Source organism: Neovison vison, chromosome 6, assembly GCF_020171115.1.
Source record: "Neovison vison isolate M4711 chromosome 6, ASM_NN_V1, whole genome shotgun sequence".
In the NCBI taxonomy this organism is placed as follows: Eukaryota; Metazoa; Chordata; class Mammalia; order Carnivora; family Mustelidae; genus Neogale; species Neogale vison.
In genome coordinates, this window is record NC_058096.1 from 76335044 (window position 1) to 76357067 (window position 22024).

General features: G+C 33.0%; 1 protein-coding gene across 4 annotated transcripts in view; it reads left to right on the plus strand.

Moving 5' to 3' along the window:
* TSC22D2 (TSC22 domain family member 2) overlaps positions 1-22024 on the plus strand; it is a 55342-nt gene that overhangs the window by 11714 nt on the left and 21604 nt on the right. The window contains exons 2-3 of one of the 4 annotated variants that reach the window (XM_044251596.1): positions 2824-2895; positions 14968-15090. The exons of 1 other annotated variant lie outside the window; for it this stretch is intronic. In XM_044251596.1, coding sequence (XP_044107531.1) covers positions 2824-2895; positions 14968-15010 — 115 coding nt within the window. In that variant the 3' untranslated portion in view covers positions 15011-15090. Of the gene's footprint in view, positions 1-2823; positions 2896-14967; positions 15091-22024 lie in introns of those variants that run through there. 2 more of the 4 variants (XM_044251597.1, XM_044251594.1) reach the window with 2 other exon arrangements.

Genomic DNA, 22024 nt, shown 5'->3' on the forward strand with positions numbered 1-22024 from the left:
CCCTGCTGAAGTATTAGAGAAATGAAAAGTGTCATATTTTCTAAGCCTGTCTAAATGTTTATCCTCGGAATCTAGACTCTTTAAGTTTTTCTAGAGTACATAGATTGTATTACTCCATATGGTTTCTTCATTTTAAATGTATGTAGAAAGTGATTTACTGCCAGCTTTTGCAACCCAAGTGTATTTGTTCTGATATGTTGAAGACTTTAGGTACATTTATGGTATTTTATTTCATAGGTTCCTTTTTGCCCCAAGATACACAACTAACTGCAGATCCATTCTTTTTTCACTTCTACATTTGACTTATGAGAAACATTTCATTTTTAGAGTCTGGCTGTAAAAATGCTGGAATCTCATAGCTTAAGTCATATGATTTCATTTAAAACCAATTTATTTGGCATATGAATTTGATTCAAATTAAATATATACATATGTATTATTCCAAAATTGGGGGATCTGAAGTTTTTTTTTTAAAGAATGTCATCCTTATAAATATATTATAAGTACTTTTTAATGAATTTTAAATTCCAGACTTGCAGAATAACCTCCAGGTTTACCTTTTGTTGTTGTCTCATATTTACTCCTTTGCTCTTTGAGTCATTCTGTTTTAAATCCAGACAGACCTGTGTGAATAGCAAACCTGTCCCCATATAGGATGGTCTGGGTAAGCCTGGTTTTTAAAAAAAAAAAAAAGCCAATCAAGTCTTCGGTTGGTTCAGTTGACTTTCATTTAAATTGGTAGACTGATTCCAAGTACAGTGAAAAAAGCCCCTGCCAAATGTATCTTGAGTGGATATAAGCTGTTAAATAAATAGTGGTTAGCAGCCTCTTAATCCTTGATATTAGCAGATCTAATCAATATGCTTGATTACTTTGGACCCAGCCTCTAGAGAAAAATAGAGAAAGGGTTAAAAGCATAGAAAGGAGTTAAAGTAGGTAGAGCAGACAAAGAGAGTACATATACTGAAGTTGCCAATTAATCAAATAGTTGCTTTGGTGATACTCTGACATCATCTGTCTGCCTTTCCTAATTTTGGATCATCTAAGAGGTACCCTAGCGGTTAAAACAAAAATACCTTTTAAAAAACCTATTTTTAAAAAACTCAGTAGGTATTAAGACTGAGTCTTAATCTGAATTTTGAAATCATGGAATTCTGTTGAGTATTTGTTTTGTTTATTGATCATTGATATTTAATTGCTATTCCAGTAGAATTTGGAAATAATTTTTTTGTGGTACTAGTAATACTTTAGAGACTCTCTTAAGGTGCTTATGAGGGTCTCAGAATTGCCATGTTGTATTTGAACTTCATTTTGATGATAAAATAATAGCTATTATTTATTGGCCATTGACTATATATACAAAGAGCTTTATATTCAGTCTAAGTTCCTTAACCACCCTACAAGGCTAAATCATATCACCATTTAACTGATAAAGAGACAGACCTAGAGAGGTTAAAATCGAACTCCACTATATGTTTAGCATAGTGATTTAAGAGCGTAAACTCTAGGACCAGATTGTTACCTACTAGCTCTGTGATATCAAGTTACTTCTGTCTGACCCGTTTCCTTATTGGTGGGATAGGAATAATAATAATACCTGCCTCTTAGGGTTGTTGTAGAATTGTGTTAATAAATGTAAAACACTCAGAATTGGGTCTGGTATATAATAAGTACTTAATGTTCTTAGCTTGCTGTTATTCTGCTACAGCATGGGTCAAGGATTTTAGAGGTAATGTGAGAGGTTTTTGCTAGCTCCCTAATATACATTTTGGGGTTGGGGAAACTATGGGAAAATCTGAGGTAGAGGGGGAGCTATTAGCAGATTTGTCAAAAGTTTAAATAGTCCCCTAAGAAACCACTCCAGAGATGTGAGGTGAATCATGTAGGTTGGGAGCTCGCCAGGATGAGCCCATCAGTTAAGATTCTATGGTTATAGATAGCCCTAGGGAACATATCTCCAGGGAATGGTAGAAATGGATGGTGATTAAGGTGTGGGAGCTCTTACCTCTTAAAGGCCCACTACACTAATGTAAGAAATTTGAAAGGTGCCATGTAATTGCTGCACCATGTTTTACCCTAATCCAGAGAAACCACACATAAATAAATGGATTATAAAGGTAGAAATCATGTCCAGTCCAGCCTAGAAAAGGACTCAGTTGTTCATCATCAAGCTCTATCAAATAGATCCTGTTAAGAATTTTTATGTTATGGGGGTGATTGGGCAGCTCAGTTGTTTGGCATTTGCCTTCAGCTCAAGTCGTGGTCCCAGGGTCCTGGGATTGAGCCCTGCACATAGGGCTCTCTGCTCAGCGGGAGGCCTGCTTCTCCCTCTCCCACTCCCGGTGCTTGTGTTCCCTCTCTCTGCTGTGTCTCTCTCTGTCAACTAAATAAATAAAATCTTTTTTAAAAAATTATATTATGAAGGTGTAGCTTAATTTATTTTACATGAATCCTGTACCTGGGAACAGCTTTGCTAAACTGCTAAATGTTGAGAAACTTACAAAGGCATCTCCTATAGAGTAGTGTTGCTTAGGCTGTGAATTGGTCACATTATGCGCACACACATAATTGGATGCTCTTTTATCCGTATTACCCCTTTCTTTTAGAACTGTGATCCTGAATTGTTGTCAGGGTCTGCTGGATTTCATCCAGTTTTTTAATTTCTTTCAAAATGTTTTTAAGCAAGCTTATGTTGTGTTTTTTTCTTTTTATTAAAGTCGTTACACTTTATTACAAATCTAAAATCTTCCATCTTTTTTTGAAAAGTAGTGATTTCACTGTACTTTCTCAACCTCATTTCCATTTGATTCTTGGATCTCACAGGAATCCTTCAACTGCTTTCTACCAAGCGTTCCATTTGAACACGTTTCAGGAATCAAAGAACCTCTGGGATAGGTATGAATACTTAACATATGGAATGCATACATGCAAAAGTGTATGCATGAATTGCTTTGCTCTGTACTGGTTTCTCGTCATTAAACCTAAACTTTATGTGTCGTTTGGGGGGAGGGATCACATGGTATCTAGCATGGGACAAAGCAGCAAAATAAACCAAAAGAACAATCTATATTTTAAATAGAATATAAATACACTTTATTTTTCACTTCACTTTTAAGTATATTTACTTTCTTGAAGGACTTACGTATTCTATTAAATCTTATTATATGGAATATCCACTTATTCTTGTATATTTTAATATAAAAATATATTCTATAAAATTAACTACAGTTAGATTACTTTTGTCCTATTTTATATGATTTCTCTGTGAATGCCTTAGTAACTCAAAACGAAATGTCACTTCATATTAAGAAATTGGAAAAGGGATAAGACCAAGGTATCAAAGTAGAAAGTTATTGTTTAATCCTGCTGAGAAACTTTCAACATCAAGCTTGTTTGTTAGAGTCCCTAGACCTGCCTGCATTACTGTTTTATAAACTCCTAAAACAGTTTTTCTCATAGAAATGTTATATAAATTTTGTTTGTAATTTTTTAAAACATAGAATGAAGTCTTAAGCATTCATTTATAGCAAAAGATAATTTGGTTTATCTTTCTGCTTAACACATTTTAAGTAGTATATGCTGTGTTCAGTTATTTTGCTGAATATTTATTAGTGCTCCATCATTCTGTGTTTAATTACTAGAACAAACACAAATGCTGTTTTAAAAATTCACACAGAGCTTTGTTAGATTCTTTTAACTCTGCCTGGCAACGCATTTGTGTCCTCTGGCATAGTTTGGATACTACTCATGGACTTAACTCCATCTCTTTCATTAGAAAAGAGTATTGCTAAGTGCATGTACATGTCATGTTAAGACATGGTTTACATTGCCTACAAATGGTAACAGTCTTTTAATTCTTAGGCTTGATTTGTTTGTGTGTCACTCTAAAGAGATTTTCTAACAAAGTATCTTTTCAGTGATATGTTCCTTAACCGAAAATGTTTTAAAATAGTTACTTGTAGAGCAAGAAGTTCTACAATTTATAGTACAGTGTTTATAATTTCAATTTTGAAATTGTACAGCTGTATCAATGTAAATTAAGACATAAATGTAAATTGTGGCATGAAGCAAACATGAATGCTCGTTCAAACGGCTTATCTGATGTAGCCAGGGTGAGTACTTTGGGTTATACTTTATTCTTTTCCATTAGAAAAAGGAAAAACAGCATTCTATTTAGAGATGTAATAAGAATAGTGATAGTCATATGGTAACTTATTTCAAATAGCTAAATTTTATAAGCTACTGTGCTATCAATATGAATAAGAGCTGTTATTTTCATCAGAACAATGTAGAAACGTGTGAGCTTTATTTTTTTATAATTTTGACTTAATACTGAAAGTTTTCTTTTGTTTCCTTATAAAACAACCATAGAAGTTGCCTACTTATCATTTGTTTAAGCTAAATACTTCTTACCTGTTTTCTTTTTTAGATACAGAAATATTTAAAGTATCAAAATGAGGCAAGTTGCTTTATCTGTAGTTACTCATGGGTTGAAAGTATTTTCTGTTCTTCTCTTTGAAGCCTGTCATCCAGAGCCAAAGAAGTTAATAGTGTGTTAGTAGTATGTTAATGTCCAAACTATAATCAGAATTTATATTCTAGATCAGCCATTCTTCACTGTAAGTTGGCCCTTTGGTACTAAAGTGACAGGTCCAACCCAGTACTAGTGGCTTCCTTTTAACTTTGCAACTAGCTTATGAAATTTTTAATTGAGGGGCCTGGCTAGCTCAGTTGGAGCATGTGGCTCTTGATCTTGGGGTCATGAGTTTAAGTCCAATGTTGGGTGTAGTGATCACTTAAATAAAATAAAACGTGAAAAAAATTGTTTCAGTTGATAAGAGCAGTGGGCTAGCTTTATTAGTTCTAACTATATGACCTCCGTTGGCAAATACCTACAGACTTTTTAATAAGTATATTAGCACATAAAGTATTATGGGAGTATACATTCTTTTTCATTGCAGATGGAGTTGAAGATTTATGTGTGTTAAACTTTAAAAAATAGTAAATATAACTTCTGACCATTTTTGTGTTAGATTTCACCAAATTGCCTTGTTCATATTTTTAGTTATAAATTATAGATTTTTAAAACAATTTTACTAATTTGGCAAATAAGTATTTTGCAGGGATGATTCTGTTAAACAGAACCATTCAGGAATTTATGGGACTGTAAATCCCTTACATTATCTACTTAGTTTGAGATATGAAATTGCTTATTAGTATTGACAGATACCATATTTCAGGTTCTTATGAAATATTGAAACTCATTTTCACTAGAAACCGCTTTAAAATTTAAGCCCTGTGCCAGTTTTCATTAAACCTGACCTAAATAGCTGAAGATCTTGGTTTTGCCTTACTTGAAAGTCTGGAATCTTTTTTTTTTTTTTTTTTTCCCTAGGATTCTTTTAGCAGAGTATCTTAATCAAAATACAAGTAATTAATATACCATTCCTCACACTGACTCAGAGTTCCCTAATGGCCCCTTTGTTTCCTTCTTTATTTAAATTCGAATTACCAAATTGAGAAGCTTTTCACCCATTTGCCTCTGCCTATATTTAGAAATTTTCTTGCCACTGATAGCCCATGCCTTATTCAGTTATTGTACTAAATTTTAAGCTACTGTCAAGCCTTCCTTTCCTTTTTACATAGGTGCTATCATTGTTCTCTGTCTTCCTCCCCTTTTGTCATTTGCAGAGTACTCAAGGAATCAAGCTAAAACCATCACCAAATATAAGGACAATTGATACTGACAGCTTAAAAATAATACAGACCTTTCCTAGGAAGTGCAGAATGTTTGCATTATTCATTCATTAAAATGAATAACGTAGTTTCTGTAATTAGCTTTCTGGAGATTATCTTACTGTAGTGATAGTGATACTTAGTGATACTCTAGCCTGTTGGCATTTCAGAATAATAACTTTAAATTTTGACTTTATACTTTTCTTCTTTAAAGAACAGTTCTGAACTTAATTATTGGCATTGCTTTGTTACATTGACAAAATTAGTTTAGAAACTTATTTTACTAATCACTGGGGAACAGGCTTTTGTTAAAGTCCTTTGTCTGCAAAAAAGCTGAGGGTAAGAATTTGTGACAAACACATTTACCCTCTTGTGTATATCAGGTCAGTAAGGTAAAGGAGCACTAGGGAGGAAGAAAGTTTTTCCAGGTAGACCAAAGGAAGAAATCGGATAACTTTTCAGCATTTAAACTTCATTGATAAACACATGCAGTATTTCTGCTTTAATGAAGAAAATGCACAAGCGCAGTTAACAAATGAGAGTAACAGTTGCTAGGTGCACTATCCCCATGAGTTGGCTTGTCCTTTCTTGTGATAGCACCAATATTTAAAGAGAAATGAATAAGGAAAGCAGCATTGCACATGGGTGTTAACTTAAAATGAATGTCCAAGTTTATGGTCTTTTTACTAGATACCTGATTTCAGTTAAATTGTCTTGTTTAGTCTTTTATTATAGTGATTATTCACTTACATCTGTTTGCATCTAGTTTAAAAATTACTCGATTTAAAAAGTTCTTGTTTAAATCACGTATTTTGTGTTAGAAAACAGGTACTCGGTATTTGCTATCATCGTTCCTTTGAGATTTCATTTTTGAAGTTAGGGGTAGGTCAGAAATAAGCTGCTTATATGAGATAATTTGTTTTGTTTTTATTCATTCTTCAAGAAGCTTGGGTACATCATTAACACCCACCAGTACTTGCTAACCCAGATGGTAAAACTCAGGTTTCAGAGCTTGGCTAATCTAGTTTTTGAATGCTCAGTAATAAGACATTTTAAAAATCTTTTTATTGAAGTATAATTTGTATCAGAAAGGTACACCATTCATAATTTGTACAGCTTAAACTGAACGCACCTGTGTAACCAGGACCCAGATCAAGACACAAAATATTGTAAGCTCCTTATTTTGTGTCTCTCTTCTTTCACCTAACGTTTGATATTCATCTGTATGGCTCTGCACAGTTGTAGATCTGAACTAAAGTTGATTTGCCAGTGCAGGGGTTAAGGGCACTAACACCCTCCTCCCCCTGTGCAGTTGAAAATCCAAGTATGACTTTTGACTCTCCAAAAACTTAACTGCCTATAGCCTACTGTTGACGGGAAGTTTTAGTGATAAACAGTCAATTAACACATATTTTGTATGTTGTATGTATTATATATTGTTTTCTTACAAATTAAGAGAAAAATGTTATTAAAATCATAAGAGAAAAATACATTTAAGTACTTAAAAAATTCATGTAACTCACTATACTATGTTGTACACATGAAACTAAATATATCAACTGTGTGTCAATAAACACAGATAAATAAGATTCTTATTTATCTGTACCTGTGCAGTTCAAACCCATGTTGTTAAAGGGTTAATAGTACGTAATTATGAAGAATCACCATAGTGAGTTACTTGTTGGAGACTGTTACAAGTTAAATATTCTCTCCTTATTAGGAGATAATCTCTACTTATTAGATGAGGCTATGAACCTGAACTATTTTGTAAGCCCCCCAAATATATTCTCTAATAATTTGTACTTAGTACTTACTTGATTTATTATGTGATTACATTTTGACCTATTTCAGTTATGGATAACCAATAGAGGATAATCAAAGACATGAAATTAGAGGACAAAGTTTTAGTGACCTGACATCTTTTAGGAATGGATCTCGGATTTATTAAAAAAAAAAAAAACCTAAGGATAAATGTTCAGACATTAGAACAGGAAGTTTTAGCTATTATTGGATGATCACATTTATAAATTAAACAATCTGAAGCATGTGAAGAAATTGAGAAATTGATAGAACTTCTATGTAAATTCAGGAAAGTTGAGATTTCTCAGTTTAGAACGTAGAGTAAAAAATACCTAGATGGTGCCTGCTTTTTACAGTATTGATTAGCAAGTTACAGATCCATCATAAAAACTAATATAATTTTAGGCAATCTTTTTATAACTAGAAAAAAACAAGAAGAGATGATTACAGACCTACTGTACTCCATTTCTATAGGATAGTTATTCTAAATACAAAGGAAATTTGAAGCTACTTTCTTTATACTTTACCTGGATAGCCAGGGCATTGTTTCAAGAGAGGCTTGAGCTTACTTTCTGCAAGTGGATGCATCTCTGCAAAATAGTCTTGCCATCACTATAAATTAACATTAATACAATTAATAACTGTCTTCCTGGCTATGTCAACAATGTTGACCTTGAATGAGATTTAAAACCACTTTTAAAAATCCCTATTCTGTAGAGTTTTATTCCCCCCACTTAGTTCTAAATGGGAAAGAAGAGTTAAGGAAAGCATTGGAATTGAGTTACTTCTGCTTTGTCATTGTTGGCCATGATTATCAGAAAACATGAAAGAGGGGTGCCTAAGTCTCTGCACAGGTCTTTATCTCAGGGTTGTGAGTTAACACTGGCCTACTTAAAACCTCCAAGAGCTGTGTATTTGCTTAAGGAATGGAAGACTAGCAAACGCTTAGGAAAGAATGCCATGTCAGAGGCAATTAAGTGGTGATCACAGTAGAGAAACCAATGAACTGGGTCTTGATATGGGAAAAGATAGGTAAGAACATCATCACATGACTGAAAGTGATAACTGTCATTTAAAATTCAAACATTTTATGTCTCTCAAGTACAGCTGGAGGTATTGGTCAAACCTTCATTAGGAAGTGACCTTTTGAGTTGGAACCTGAAAGGTGGGTAGAATTTGGTCATACAGAGTGAAAGACCTGAGGGAAAGGGAAAATTCCAGCTTGGGGAATACAGTGAGCTACTGTGAAAGTAAAGAGCATATGAGATAAGGACAGTTAAATTTGGTGCACAAATCAATTGAAGACAGCAGAGAAGAGATACTGGATTGGACAGAAACCAAAGGTAATAGAAAGGTAACGAAGGCCTGAATGAGGCAATGGAGAGGAGGGAAGAATAGCTAACAGAAGGTAGGAATTAGACGATGTTACAACTCAAGAGATACGATAGGGAAGCCGTCAAATTTGACTGCAAAGTCTCAAACCTAAATGAGGGAATGGTGGTACCATTAGAAAGTATTAGTGAAAGAATTGGTTTGGAAAAGTGAAAATAATAATGAGATTCTGGTTTTAGCTACTTTTGTTTGAGTGAGCTGGTAGAAAGTCAAGGTGGAAACTCAGTTAACAACTGGAGCTGCAGACATACAGCTTGTTAAGAAGCTAAGGCTAGAAGATATTGAAGACCATTTATTTATTTGTTTCATTATTATTATTTTAGAGTTTGAGCTTTAGGAAAGGCAGAGGTTGTCAAGAGTGAGCAGAGTAGGGTAAGAGGGTCAAGCCAGGCCACTGGGAAACACTGCCTACTTTTAGAGAACAGGAGAAGCTCTGAAGAGCATAAGTGATCTTAAGAGACTGGATGATTCTGAGACTATTATTTACTAACCAAAAAGAAGGGAAAATGTTTGATTCTCTATTTTGAAAAAATTTCAGTTTTACAGAAAAATTACAAGAGTAATAAGAAGCTCCAGCAATCTTACCGAGATTGAACATTAACATTTTGTCTTACTTGCTTTATTATCCTAACATATTATCTAGGAACCATTTAAGAATAAGATTCAGATATCCTGTCCATTTGACCTAAAAATACTTTTAGCATGTGTTGCCTAAGAAGATTCTGTTATGTAACAGCAGTTTAATTAGCAAATTCAGGTTTGATATACTATTACCTAATATGTAACATAGAGTTTATATTCAGATTTTACAGTTATCCCACTGTCTTTCATGACCATTTTTTACCTGATCCAAGAGCCAATACAAGATCACAGATTACATTTAATTATCAAACACCTGTCTTTTTTCCTTCTGTCTTATATAAATAAATACTTTTTTATATTAGTCTTCTGTAGGACTGTTTAAAGTTTGAATTAGAGTAGCCTAAAAGAAGTCCATATTATAAGGAGTGGGAAGGAGAGATAGGTAAGATGCCTAAAATTCAGCTGAAACAGCTACTGGGACTTGAAAAATGTTCTAAGAGGATGTCTTTTGTTTCTCAGATTTTGGGGGTGGGTGGGGGGGTGATGGCAAGAGAAGGAGACCATGTAGACATTAATGTGGGTGTATCTCTTAGAACAGAAATTGAAGTATATTCATGTACCTGTTATTGTCTATATCATGATTTATATGTATATACACACACATATCTATTAAGTTGGGATTCTCATTATCTGGAATTGGAAAAAATAGTGTAATTTGAAGACATTTTAGTCAACTCTTGGGTTTACAGATTATGTATTTTCTATCCTTTATATTCTGTTGTGTCTTCCTAGTTTTATTCTGATAGTTGTCTAAGGTTAATTGTCTACTGCCAGATTTTTAACCACAGATCTACATCTCATTGCTTGATGTGGTGTTTCAGTGGATCCTAAGCATTTCTTCTCTTCTTTTAGCTTTGCTATGACTAGCTGAAATGGGACACCTGCCATGCTGACATTATTTTCATCATATAACCAGACGTCAGAATTGGTGATGGGAAATTATTGACAGCTCATCCATTATTATATGCTTCTACTCATGTGTTTACCACTTTCTTTAGTTAGTGAATTTTCTTAACATAAGTCATCACAGCCTACTCTGAAAAATCATAGTAATTATTTTCAGGGTGAAATTTGAGAAACAGTTGAAATAGATGAAAATAGTTGGTACGGTTGTGGTGGTGGTGTTAATTTATTTTTACTTTTCACCAGAATAATTTTAAGTAAACCAAAGCTTTGACTAGAACAGAAATTTGTATGTGTGAATTAGTGTGTAAACTAATTTGCTAAACCCAATTTATTTTTTTTTTTTTTGCAGAATCTGTAAAAAAGCTTTTTAATAAAAAAAAAACTTAACTGAACTTGTTCAGATGAAAAGGACATTTAAATGTGTGGCCTGAAGTTGTTGAATCAGAACAAACCTAACATCTGTTTTTGTTTTATTTTCCCTCCAATCTTCAACAATGAAAAAATTTAAAACTCATACTTCTTTCAGTGTATTTAAACCTACAGATAGTTTTGCAACCTTTTGGGAAGAAAAATATTAAGTGGAATTTTTTATATTTTTGTTTCATTAATTTGGGTTCCTACATAGTTAGTTGAGAGAAATGATTGTATTCTATTTGGCATTCTCTTTGTGTGTACATGTGCGAACTTGTACTAATATTCTAAATCACCAAATCAAGATATATATTAGATTTTTGTGATGATCATATTAAGTATTCAGATGCATTAGTTTACCCAAAATTAGCTTCTGTGTTTAGGTTTCAGCTGACTACTTCTAAAACATTTTTCATATTTGACAGAAGTAAATTTAAATAGATGGTAGTAATTTAGGACATGTATTCAATGATATTTATCTTTAAGAAATAGCATTTTTATGCAAAATTTGTTTCCTGATTGGTTTCAGAGTTTAAAGATCTTGGTTATAAATACTAAAAGTTTTGGAAGGTGCTCACTGTATTTTTTTTTTCCAGTTTTTAATTGTGGTATTTAGCTCAGAAATAGTGGTATATATAACTTGTGTGTTGGAAGCCAGAAATGGATCTTACTGCATATCTACCTGGTGGTATATCAAGATAAAGAACATATTCTTTCCCTACATCTACACACTATTTGAAGGGTAACAAGAAGGGAAAGGAGTTGTTTAGTGTGACTAATCCCCACTCCTTCTGTTCAGAGTGACTGTTAACTATTCATCTTCAAAAAATTTATTTGCAGCATCTACTTCTGTTTTAGATACTGCTAACTTAGTTCAGAATATAGTGCTAAACGTATGTCTGGAATGGTCATACATGCTTTGTTTCAAGAAAGGCGATAATAACTCTTAAAAGCATAATATGTCATGCTATCTTAATTTTTAAGAGTAGCTGTATTTCCTAATGATAGCTGTTGTTAGTAAAAGCTCAGTCAGATATCCCGCTTTGTATTAACAAAGCCTGTTATTCCTTATCACATATGTATTTGAATAATATATAACTGGCTTCCATCTACTGTTTTTTCCATTTTTATCTTCTGTCCCAACCCCCAATTTCTATTTCTTTTGATCCTCTATAGGCTATTTCTACTCCTTTTGAAAGAATGGGGAGTATAAACATTTGTTAATGAACATGCTCTATTAAAATATCAAAATATCAATAACCTATCTTGTTAGGGGTATTTTCTGAAGCTGTATGAATTTTTTTAAGCCATGTATTTTGCATTTTCTTCCACTAATAGGTACATTTGATATGATGCATAGCTTGCTAAACACATTTTCTTACATTTCTCACACTTAGTTTTTAACATAGCTAATCATCTTAAATTATATCTTGGCTGATCCACAGATAAATGAGGTTTTCTCTAATTGTGTATGTCTTTTTATATGTGAATTTCTTAGAACACATTGTCTTTGCAGTGTTCCTATCTTTGGACTAATTTTTTTTCACAAGCTTATCTTTGATATTCCTAGCCTCATTTCCCCAATACTTAATCTATGGAAGGACTATATGTAATTTATGGGGAGCATAAAGGGTGGCCCCATTTCTCCTTTGTCTCCGTTTAAAAAATAAGCACTTCTGACATTTAGGGAAGCAAGCATTTATTTATTGTGTCTAAGATTTCTCAAAACAATACAGTGAACTTTTTGAAGAAGGTGGTGTACACTTGAAAGTGAAATTTTGTGTCAAAGCTAAGGACATTTACTCAAATAGCAAGTTCCATTAGGAACTCTTACATGTTTGTTTGATTTCCCATATCAGTTTTCTGGTGACTTGGAAATTGCAGGTCATCCACCTTCTCACCCTGTGCTCTCTTTGTTCTATCAATATAAATTTGCCATAATATTAGCTAAATTATAATAAACTTAAACCTAGTTTTTGCTGGACTATACTATATGACTTAGTAGCTCACTCTCAGTTAAGTGGGACTTTTTCCTCCTCACAAATTAAAAAAGAAAAAATGAAATGATAAATACAGGAAATGTTTGGGATTTGTTTTTGATAGCAGTCTTGCCAGAGATTGGAGATTATGATTGATATATCAGAATAAGTTTCTAAATATTCATTTTGGGGAGGATTCTAATTTTAAATTCATTTTTTAAGAATATCTAAATCCTAACTATGTTCATCTACAAACATTTCAGTTACCCAGTTTTATTTCAAATTTTTAATAAGGATTTCCTACATGTTGGAATTTGGTCATTGAAACCCTTCAAAGGTAACCTCTGGTAGCAGCTAATTTTGAAAATGCATGGTGGAGAAAAATCTGATAATGGAAGTTTTGTATTTTTGTATTTTTAAATGTAAACAGCTCTTAAGTCCTTAATTTGCCCTGTATTTGTATAATGCACACACCCTTTAAAAATTTTCTCTACAAATGTCATAGGAAAATAACTAAATTGGCTTTATATGACTGGTTTTAATTCTGTATTCCAGAGGCTTTCCAAGCATTTGTCATAAGAGTGCTTATTGTTGACAGGCCCTTTAACAGAGGGTCAGGTGTCTGCCCCTCAAATGGCCAGTCCATGAAAGCCTTCACAGACAAGCCAAATAACTAGCATTACAAATACATATATTTCAGGAAGGTTATGCTTTGCTACATATGACCAGGTATTGTATCTTCTCATGGGACTTGTCCCATGAAAGAGTAAATGATCCAAAGAACTTTTTAAAATTATGGTAGTATTTTGGTTGATAGGAGACAAGAGTTGCATAAAAGCTTGCTAAAAATGTTTTGGTAATATGTTGATGAAATGACCACAACTTTAAACTACTACTTATCCTCATTAGTATGGGTTTTTGCCTTCACCAGGTGATTACATCATAGGGCTGTGCTGTGACAAAAGATAGTAAAGTATGATTTTATTGAAGTCAAATGTGTTGTGAGATTACATTTGGAAAGATTATATTTGTAAATTGGAAAAAATCCTGATCTTCAGATTGTGTGGGAGACTTTCAAAGTCATTGTATAATAGAAAAATTCCATTAAAAGTTAAAATCTGTAACAGCACAACTCCAACCCCCTATATTTGGGTTACATATTTCTGGAGATTGCTGCAGAGTTTCCTTACAGTGCTGTCTTTGAGTTTCCTATGGCTTTGCATATTTTGATCTTCCTCAGTGATGGCTTCCTTTCCCCCCTCTCCCTTGCCCCCTTATGTCATTTTATTTAGGGAGTTAATTTAGGCAAAAATATGCCCATAAATTTGTGGGTTGCCTTTTCTGCAGATTACTGACAACTAAAAATAGAAATGAGTATTCATACTGCACAGAAAATGTTGGTAATATTACCCTTCAGCAAATAAAATAGAAGCCTAATTGAAAGCTTTCTTGTAAAAAATTTAACAAATATAAGATTAATCTTAAGTAATTTTTACCATTATTAAATATTCCTACCCCTAATTTTGTTCTTTGGTCATACACAGATGAGCTATAGGACCACTTCTGAAAAGGATACATTGTTACATCTGTTATATAAAATGCATAATAAAATTCTATTCTTTCCACCATGTTGACTAATTTTAAAATTGGGGGGTATAGAGACAGACTAGGATTTAGTTATAAAAATTGAGCATTTAAATGATTGGTATGGATTATTACTGATCCATTCACCTGTGTTAGAAGTCTAGAAATTCATAGGGATATGAACCAGATAATAGACTCAAGTGACATTCTGTAGGACCTCAAAACTGTCTGTAGCAAGTTATGGTGTTAAGTCGTAATTTCTGGATCATGATCTTAAACCTTTAATTGGTTCCATTTCTTCTTGACTCTTCACTAACAAGTATTCCTGATGGCCTGAAAGTCCATGTTGAAATTTATAGTTTGAAGTATCCAGATTAAATATAAATTATTTTACATTTAAAAAATACTTAAGTACAAAATATCAGTTGTGTAATCATGGTAAAAAATAAAACTTTGCTATAAAAGATTTTTAAAGGCTATTTGATTAAAACACTTATTTACTTAAACTCTTTGCTAGAATTTTTTTTAGAATTCAGCATCGGAGGAGGAATGTGACATAATAATGATCGAAAGCCGAAAGTTTAAAAGTTGTGATGCCCTCACATGGTTGGAGGGTTATTCTAGCTTCTAAGGACTGAATGTTGTCCACAAGAGTGTCTCATCAGGTCATAAATTGGTAAGACTTAATGGATTAGATTTTATGTATTATACCTGATGTTATTGTATTGAGATGACTATTTATGAACAAAATGAGCACATTGTATAACTAAGAGTATAGTATTAAATATAAGTTCATACTTGGAATTTTAAATACTTGGGAGTATGTAATCCTTTCAAAATTTCATGAGGCTGAGGGCTGTATCTTTGCAGTGGTGTTTAATAATCAGTTTAAAAAATAAAGTGACATCCTGTGTTATGTAAACATTACTTAAATACTGCTATGGCATCTGCTATAGATGCTTACAGTGTAGTTAAGGGCCCCAAATACTTTCTAGTTATTATCGCAGGAGATATTTGAGAACTAATATATTAATCTTTTATTTTTAAAAAGAAAGACCTTACATCCATTTTCTTCATAAAATATAGTTTAAATTACTTTGCTTTTGGGATTTTATTTTTCTTCTAAATGTCTGTAAACATAAAGCCAGGAAAGCTTTCTCAGTTCTTATCTTGAGAACCAATATCAAATGAAAATAATATACTAGAAGTCAATAATACACTTTTTGTATGCCCTGAAAATGAAAGATTTCCTTTCAGCATCGTATTCTGCTTGGAAAACAAAAATTTTAAAACTTGTTTTATATAGCTTCTTATTTTGCTTTGTGTTACACAGCTGTATTTTGTAGGGGACTCTTAGAATAATACAGTTTAGACTAAGATGAAGTCCTAGTCTTCAGTCTGAAATCATCATATTTTGCAGTTGAAGAACAACTTGGGTTAAGTTGTATGTCGAAAGCCATACAGGTGTAAAATTAATATTTTCATTAAAGTATGGTGTATGTATTCTGTAAGTGTATCACAAATTATTTGAAATTCTTGAATAGACTACCATATCTATTTCTAACTTTATCTTTCCCTCTGGGTTTAGTCAGTCTCTCCCTTACACACATAACATCTATCTTTTGAGTGATATTCTAAGTTGTTTCTGATATGGTATTCCATGACTTTGATCATATTCTGTAAACTTAAGTTTTGTAAAACAGTAATTGCAATCATTAGTAGCTTGGGAGGAAATGCAAAAAACTAATAACAGTTGTCTTGGATCCTATAAACTTTTTATTTTTTCATTTACTACGTAACTCCATAACTTTGGTAATTAGGAAAATAATTTCTAGTTTCTTTAGTGTAGGATATTCATCTTCAATTGTCAGTGGATGAGTGGTCCTCAGGAGATCATGAACCCTGTGAAATACTGGATGGAATTCAATGTATGATCAGTTTTTGGTGAAAGGTTCAGAGCATTTGTCAGATTTTTTAAAGCATTTGAATAACATTGCTAATGAATGTATCTATGAGAGACAAGCCTTGTTATATATGCAACTTACATGATGTAGGAAAGAAATTTTTAATAATGAGTACACTGATTCTGTAACTCTTGAATTTTATCCAAGGCTAGTTTAATGTAAGTGAGAGACTGATGAAACAAATCAGAGCTTACCCACTTTTAGCTTAGGAATTTCATACTGTCAATCTCTGCTCAAATGTTCATTGAATTTCTCCACAGAATAGTTTTTATTTTTGCTACCTAGTGCTTACTCTGTGTCACACGCTGTGCTGCCTATTTGGGGCATGTTGTTTAACTTCCCAACAGCTGTATTATATAGATACCAGTACCCTCAGTTTACAGAGAAGGAAATTGAAAGCTTAGAGAGATTAGATAACTTGCTCAGGTCACATAGCCATTTAGTGGTGGAGCTAGGATTCAAATCTGGCTTTCTAACTGGAACCATGGCTCTCAGTTGTATTCTGGTATGCCAAGAGTAGCTCTGGGGAACTTAAAGGATAAGGGAGAATTTTATATTGAGTGAAGATGTGAATACATAAATTAGATTTCCTTTGAACTTAAGTTGCAGTGGGGGTCACCCTTTATTATAAAACCATCTTTTAAAGCACCTGTCAAAAAAATAAATTTGGTAAGTTGCTTATAATTATTTATTGCATTAGAAATACCTTCTATTCAGATTTAATGCTTGTGATGGTAAGCAAATATATATGTGTTAGAAAAGTTTTAGTACTTACTAGAGTAGTATTGTGCCAAGTGTAACAATTAAGGAACTCACCCTTTAATATTTAGGATTTATTAATAGCAGACATTTGGGGGAAGCAGTTTAAAAATCTGCTTTGAGCTGCAGATGTTTCTTGGAGTAGGTGAATGAATCACATGTAAAACCTCCTACTAAGTGCTATGTCAGTTTCCTATTTGCCCTTAATTGTGAATAATTCTATAAAGATACCTTTTCTATGTTTACTTTTAAAATACGTATGCAACAAAATTTATATTTTAGATACATGGATTTTTTTAATTGAGCACCTACTTTGTGTAGAACCTCTCTTATTTTAAGTGTTTATAATAGAGTTCCTATGTCTAAATAGGATTTAAAGTTAAATCCACAATAATAGTATTGCTTAAAGCAAAAACAAGTAAAACTGTAAGAATTTGCTTACTCTTCAGTTTAGTCGAAATAGTCTGCCTATCAAGCATTAACTTAATTTCTTCAAGATCATGGTTTAAAGTGTACAACAACTTGATAGGTCATCAGAACATGGAAATACTGGGTCTCGATCATTAAGCATCTGCCTTCGGCTCAGGTCACTATTCTAATCATGGGATAGTGAGTAGGGAGCCTGCTTCTCCCTCTCACACTCCCCCTGCTTTTGTTCCCTCTCTTGCTGTGTCTGTCTTTGTCAAATAAATAAGTAAAATCTTTTAAAAAAAAAATGAAAATACTATATTTAAAGTCCTTTTTTAGATAAGACATTTGTACCCCAGCTTCTTTATTAATAACTGTTTGCCTTTTCAAAATTAAAACTTTGGAATGTTTGGGAAATAGAATAAACAGTTACACCTAACCCAAGTTTTTAACACAATGACTATCTCAGTATTTGTATATTCCCTTCCAGAATTGGAGTACATATGCATGGATATTAACAATTGTAAAGCTGTTAAACAGCTTTTAAATAGTTTTTATTGTGCCAAGTATTTTTCTGATTTGTACAAAGCTGATACGTGTCATAAGTTTTAAATTTGGGGCTGATAATTTTGGTATCTAGGATACCATCCCTTCCAGTTTTTTGTTCTATCTCTCATTACTTCTCAGTCCCCTGGCAGGTTTTTTCTTTCTGTTTATTCTTTTAAGTGTTGCTGGTGTCCTTAGGATGCTGTTGAGACCCTCTTCTCACATTATTCGTCATGCTAAGAATATGTAAATAGATGGTTCTGAGTGTCATCTGTATGCTCTTGGTGCTCAAACTTGTTACCTAGGCATCTCTCCTTAACATTCACACTTCTGTGATCTCCCATAACCAGTTAATTGCAAAATACTGCCAGGTCTGTTTCTGTGAGTTTTACTTAAGCCTACCGTCTCTTTAATGCCCATTCAGGACACAGTTCTTTCTTATGTGGAAATGCAAAAACCTTCTAACTGGTCTTCATTATTTGAGTTTTCTAACATGGCTAACTGTGCATGCTGTTCCTTTTACTTAGAACATTTGTGCGTAGACTTCTGTCCTTTTAGATTCTCCACCCAATTGTGGCACTTCCTTTAAAAAATATTCTTCCTGACCCTTGATCTTGATTATATTTCCCCAAAACACCCTCTAAAATCTTGCTTTGTCTTAGCATTTATCACACCTCTAATCTATCTCCTACACTCAACTGTATACTCATAAATTCTAGTGTATGGCTTATTTGATGATGTATCCACATAACCAGCATCTGATAAATGTTTAAATACATTAAAATCCCCTTAGAATGTGGCATCATAAAATGTAGTAACTAGAAAGAATGTTAGAAATTATCGTATACAGTTAGAGGCAAGAATCAAATGTAGAAACCGCATAACCTCACTCTTAAGTTAGTGTTCCCTGTGTATTTCATGATACTTAGATTTTGACTGCTATACCTTACTAGTACAGACTGTATAGTTAATATATTAAATGTTTAATATGTGTCAGACACTAATGCATTATCTCACTGAATCCTCTTGTCTGGTCCTATTATTTTCGGAGAAGATAAATAACTTGTGTGAAGTTACATTATAAAAGGGATAGAGTTGGGATTCAAACCTGGGTATGATTCCAGAACCAAAGGCTTTTTATTTGATACTGCCTGTGAGTTTTTATCTTTCTGAGTCTAGAATTATAAATCTGAGTTGGAAGGGAATTTAGTGGTCATTTATTCCAGCCATTTGTCTCATTTTGTCTAATGTCTATAACACACCTTCTCAGTTGTTGTCTAGCCTATGAACACCTCCAGTGATATTTATCTTGGCATCCTGGTCTTCTTTTTATATTTCATATTTAAACCTTTTATAAATTCTTGATGTACAAGAATCTAAAATGTAGAACGGAAAAATCAGATGATTGCCATCACTGAAAGCATTCAAGTAAAGAAATTAGGTTCATGTAAAAATATAAGTTGCACTGCACATTCTGTCAACCTTCAACTGAGAACATTCTGTAGTTCATTGTTTTCATAGCTGCTATAATCAAGAATGTGGGTTCCAGGGGCGCCTGGGTGGCTCAGTGGGTTAAGCCGCTGCCTTCGGCTCAGGTCATGATCTCAGAGTCCTGGGATCGAGTCCCGCATCGGGCTCTCTGCTCAGCGGGGAGCCTGCTTCCTCCTCTCTCTCTCTCTGCCTGCCTCTCTGCCTACTTGTCTCTCTCTGTCAAATAAATAAATAAAATCTTCAAAAAAAATAAAATAAAATAAAAAGAATGTGGGTTCCAGTTTGTGGCCAAAAGTTATTGGTGTTAATATAAATGCAGCTCTAAAGTTCTTTTTCAAAAATGCAAAGGAGACATTGCTTAATATCTTAGAGATCACAAGGATGTTTTTTTTCCACTTCGTAATCATTGATTCTAGTGATGATGCAGGAATTTCACAGGACTCCTGTATACTGTTCTGATCCAGCAATGTGTCAGAAGAGTAAAGTACTATACATCTGAATTTCTTCACATTCCTAAATCTAACCCACTTAGAACTTCCACTTGTTATGAGACATGCTTAAAGGCATGGTGATATAAATTGTCTTCTTTATCTTACCTGACTAAACTAGTAAACCTTTGGTCTCTTTCCACCTTCAGGATAGCTTTTCTTCTCTTTAGATTCAATTCTAATTGTCCATAGAGAATGTTATCAAGCAATTGAGAGAACCCATAGATAGTTAGGATGTATGATTATACAATTAAGCCTTTCACTGGGTTCAGAAAATTATTTTCCCTAAATCCATAATTCTTGTGTAAAAAGATCTTTGTCAAGATTTTTATCCAAAAGGTAAGAGTCTTTAAAGTCTACTTTATTTTCCACAAGGTCTTTATGAGTTTTGTCATCCCCGTGATCTGTATATGAAACTGCTAAGTTTCACTGGCATAATTTTGTCAGAAGTAACCTGAAAGTCCATGGAATTCTAGCTAATTCTATTCCTCAAATTTAAACCATTTTTCTACTTAGTTACTTCACAAACTACTATACTTTCTTCCTCTTTAGTGAGTAACAACCAGATGCAAGGAATATCACAAGAAAAGGTTTATTGGCTTTTTATTTAAGCTGTCTCTGTCAAGGAGAATAATTTTTAGGAGGCGCCCCATTTTTACTATGTTCCAAGGTTACTCTTTTCATTAGTTTCTAATATCTGAATAGCTGGTTGATTTCTTAGTTCTTTCTCCTTGCATGGTTAGCCCACATAACATAAACTTATGCTGACTTACAAAATGTAATTAGATAACATATTAAATACTATTTTATTCTATCTTTTTCTTTAACTAAATGTTTACTATCAACTTTATGCAAAGTGTTAAAATTAGTAGACCCTATGGATGGACATAGTTCCTCACTTTATGGTTTAACTCAAAGGTGAAGAACATTAAATAGAGACAACAAAACCAATTGTATATGAAAGAATTAAGAAAGGAAGAGAGCAGAGTGTGGGTGAAGCATTCCATTTCCGGTGACAGTCTTAGCTTCAGAATCTAAGATGATTTAACAAATTTCAGATCATGTTGTAAGTCTGGAATTCATCATAAATGATTTTATACAAATTGAGTTCTACAAATGATTGTAAAGTTCTGTTATTTACATACTTATTTTACAGTATTGTTATTACCTAGAAGAATTCAAGGACTTGGATCTACAACGAAGTGAGAAAAAGCAACTGAAAATCTACCTATTTGAGTATAGTTCTGCTTGAGTGAAAAAACCATTTATAACCCTTTAAATTTTACAGTAGTGCTACTTTATACTTTCTTCATTATCTATACCAGAATCTCTTTTTGAATAAAGTAATTCTAAAGCAGTGATTCTCAACTAGAATAATAGTGTAGAAGCAAAGCAGTACTTGTCCCACCCTTTTGATTTGTTTTTAGTAATATTTAATTGTTGAAATTTCATATAACACTAAAGAGAGATATAACACATGGGAGATGTTTAGTTAAATACTTTCTTGGAAATTTTTAGTTGAAATAAATTCAATAATGTATTAGTGGCCTTTGGAAAAATTTCCCACTGTAAATTAAGGCTTTTTATTCTAAGCAGTCATTAATGTTCAATCCACAGGAATGCTGTGCTTAATAAATATTGATGTAAGTTTAAATCTCAAGTCAAACAATTTATATTAGCATATGTTTTGTGACTGCCTTAACATTTGACTAATTGAGTAGAAAGAAATCAAGTAAATTTAAGGCATAACTAGGTAGGATTATTTCATTCTTTGGGTGAGGTGTACATACAAAGACTGTTTCTTAATACTAATCATAACTGATTTTTATTTGTACCTCACTGCTTCATTTGCACTCTAAGATACACTAGGATACCAAGCCTTACCCAGTGTCAGTCTAAATTGATCCAGATAATAAAA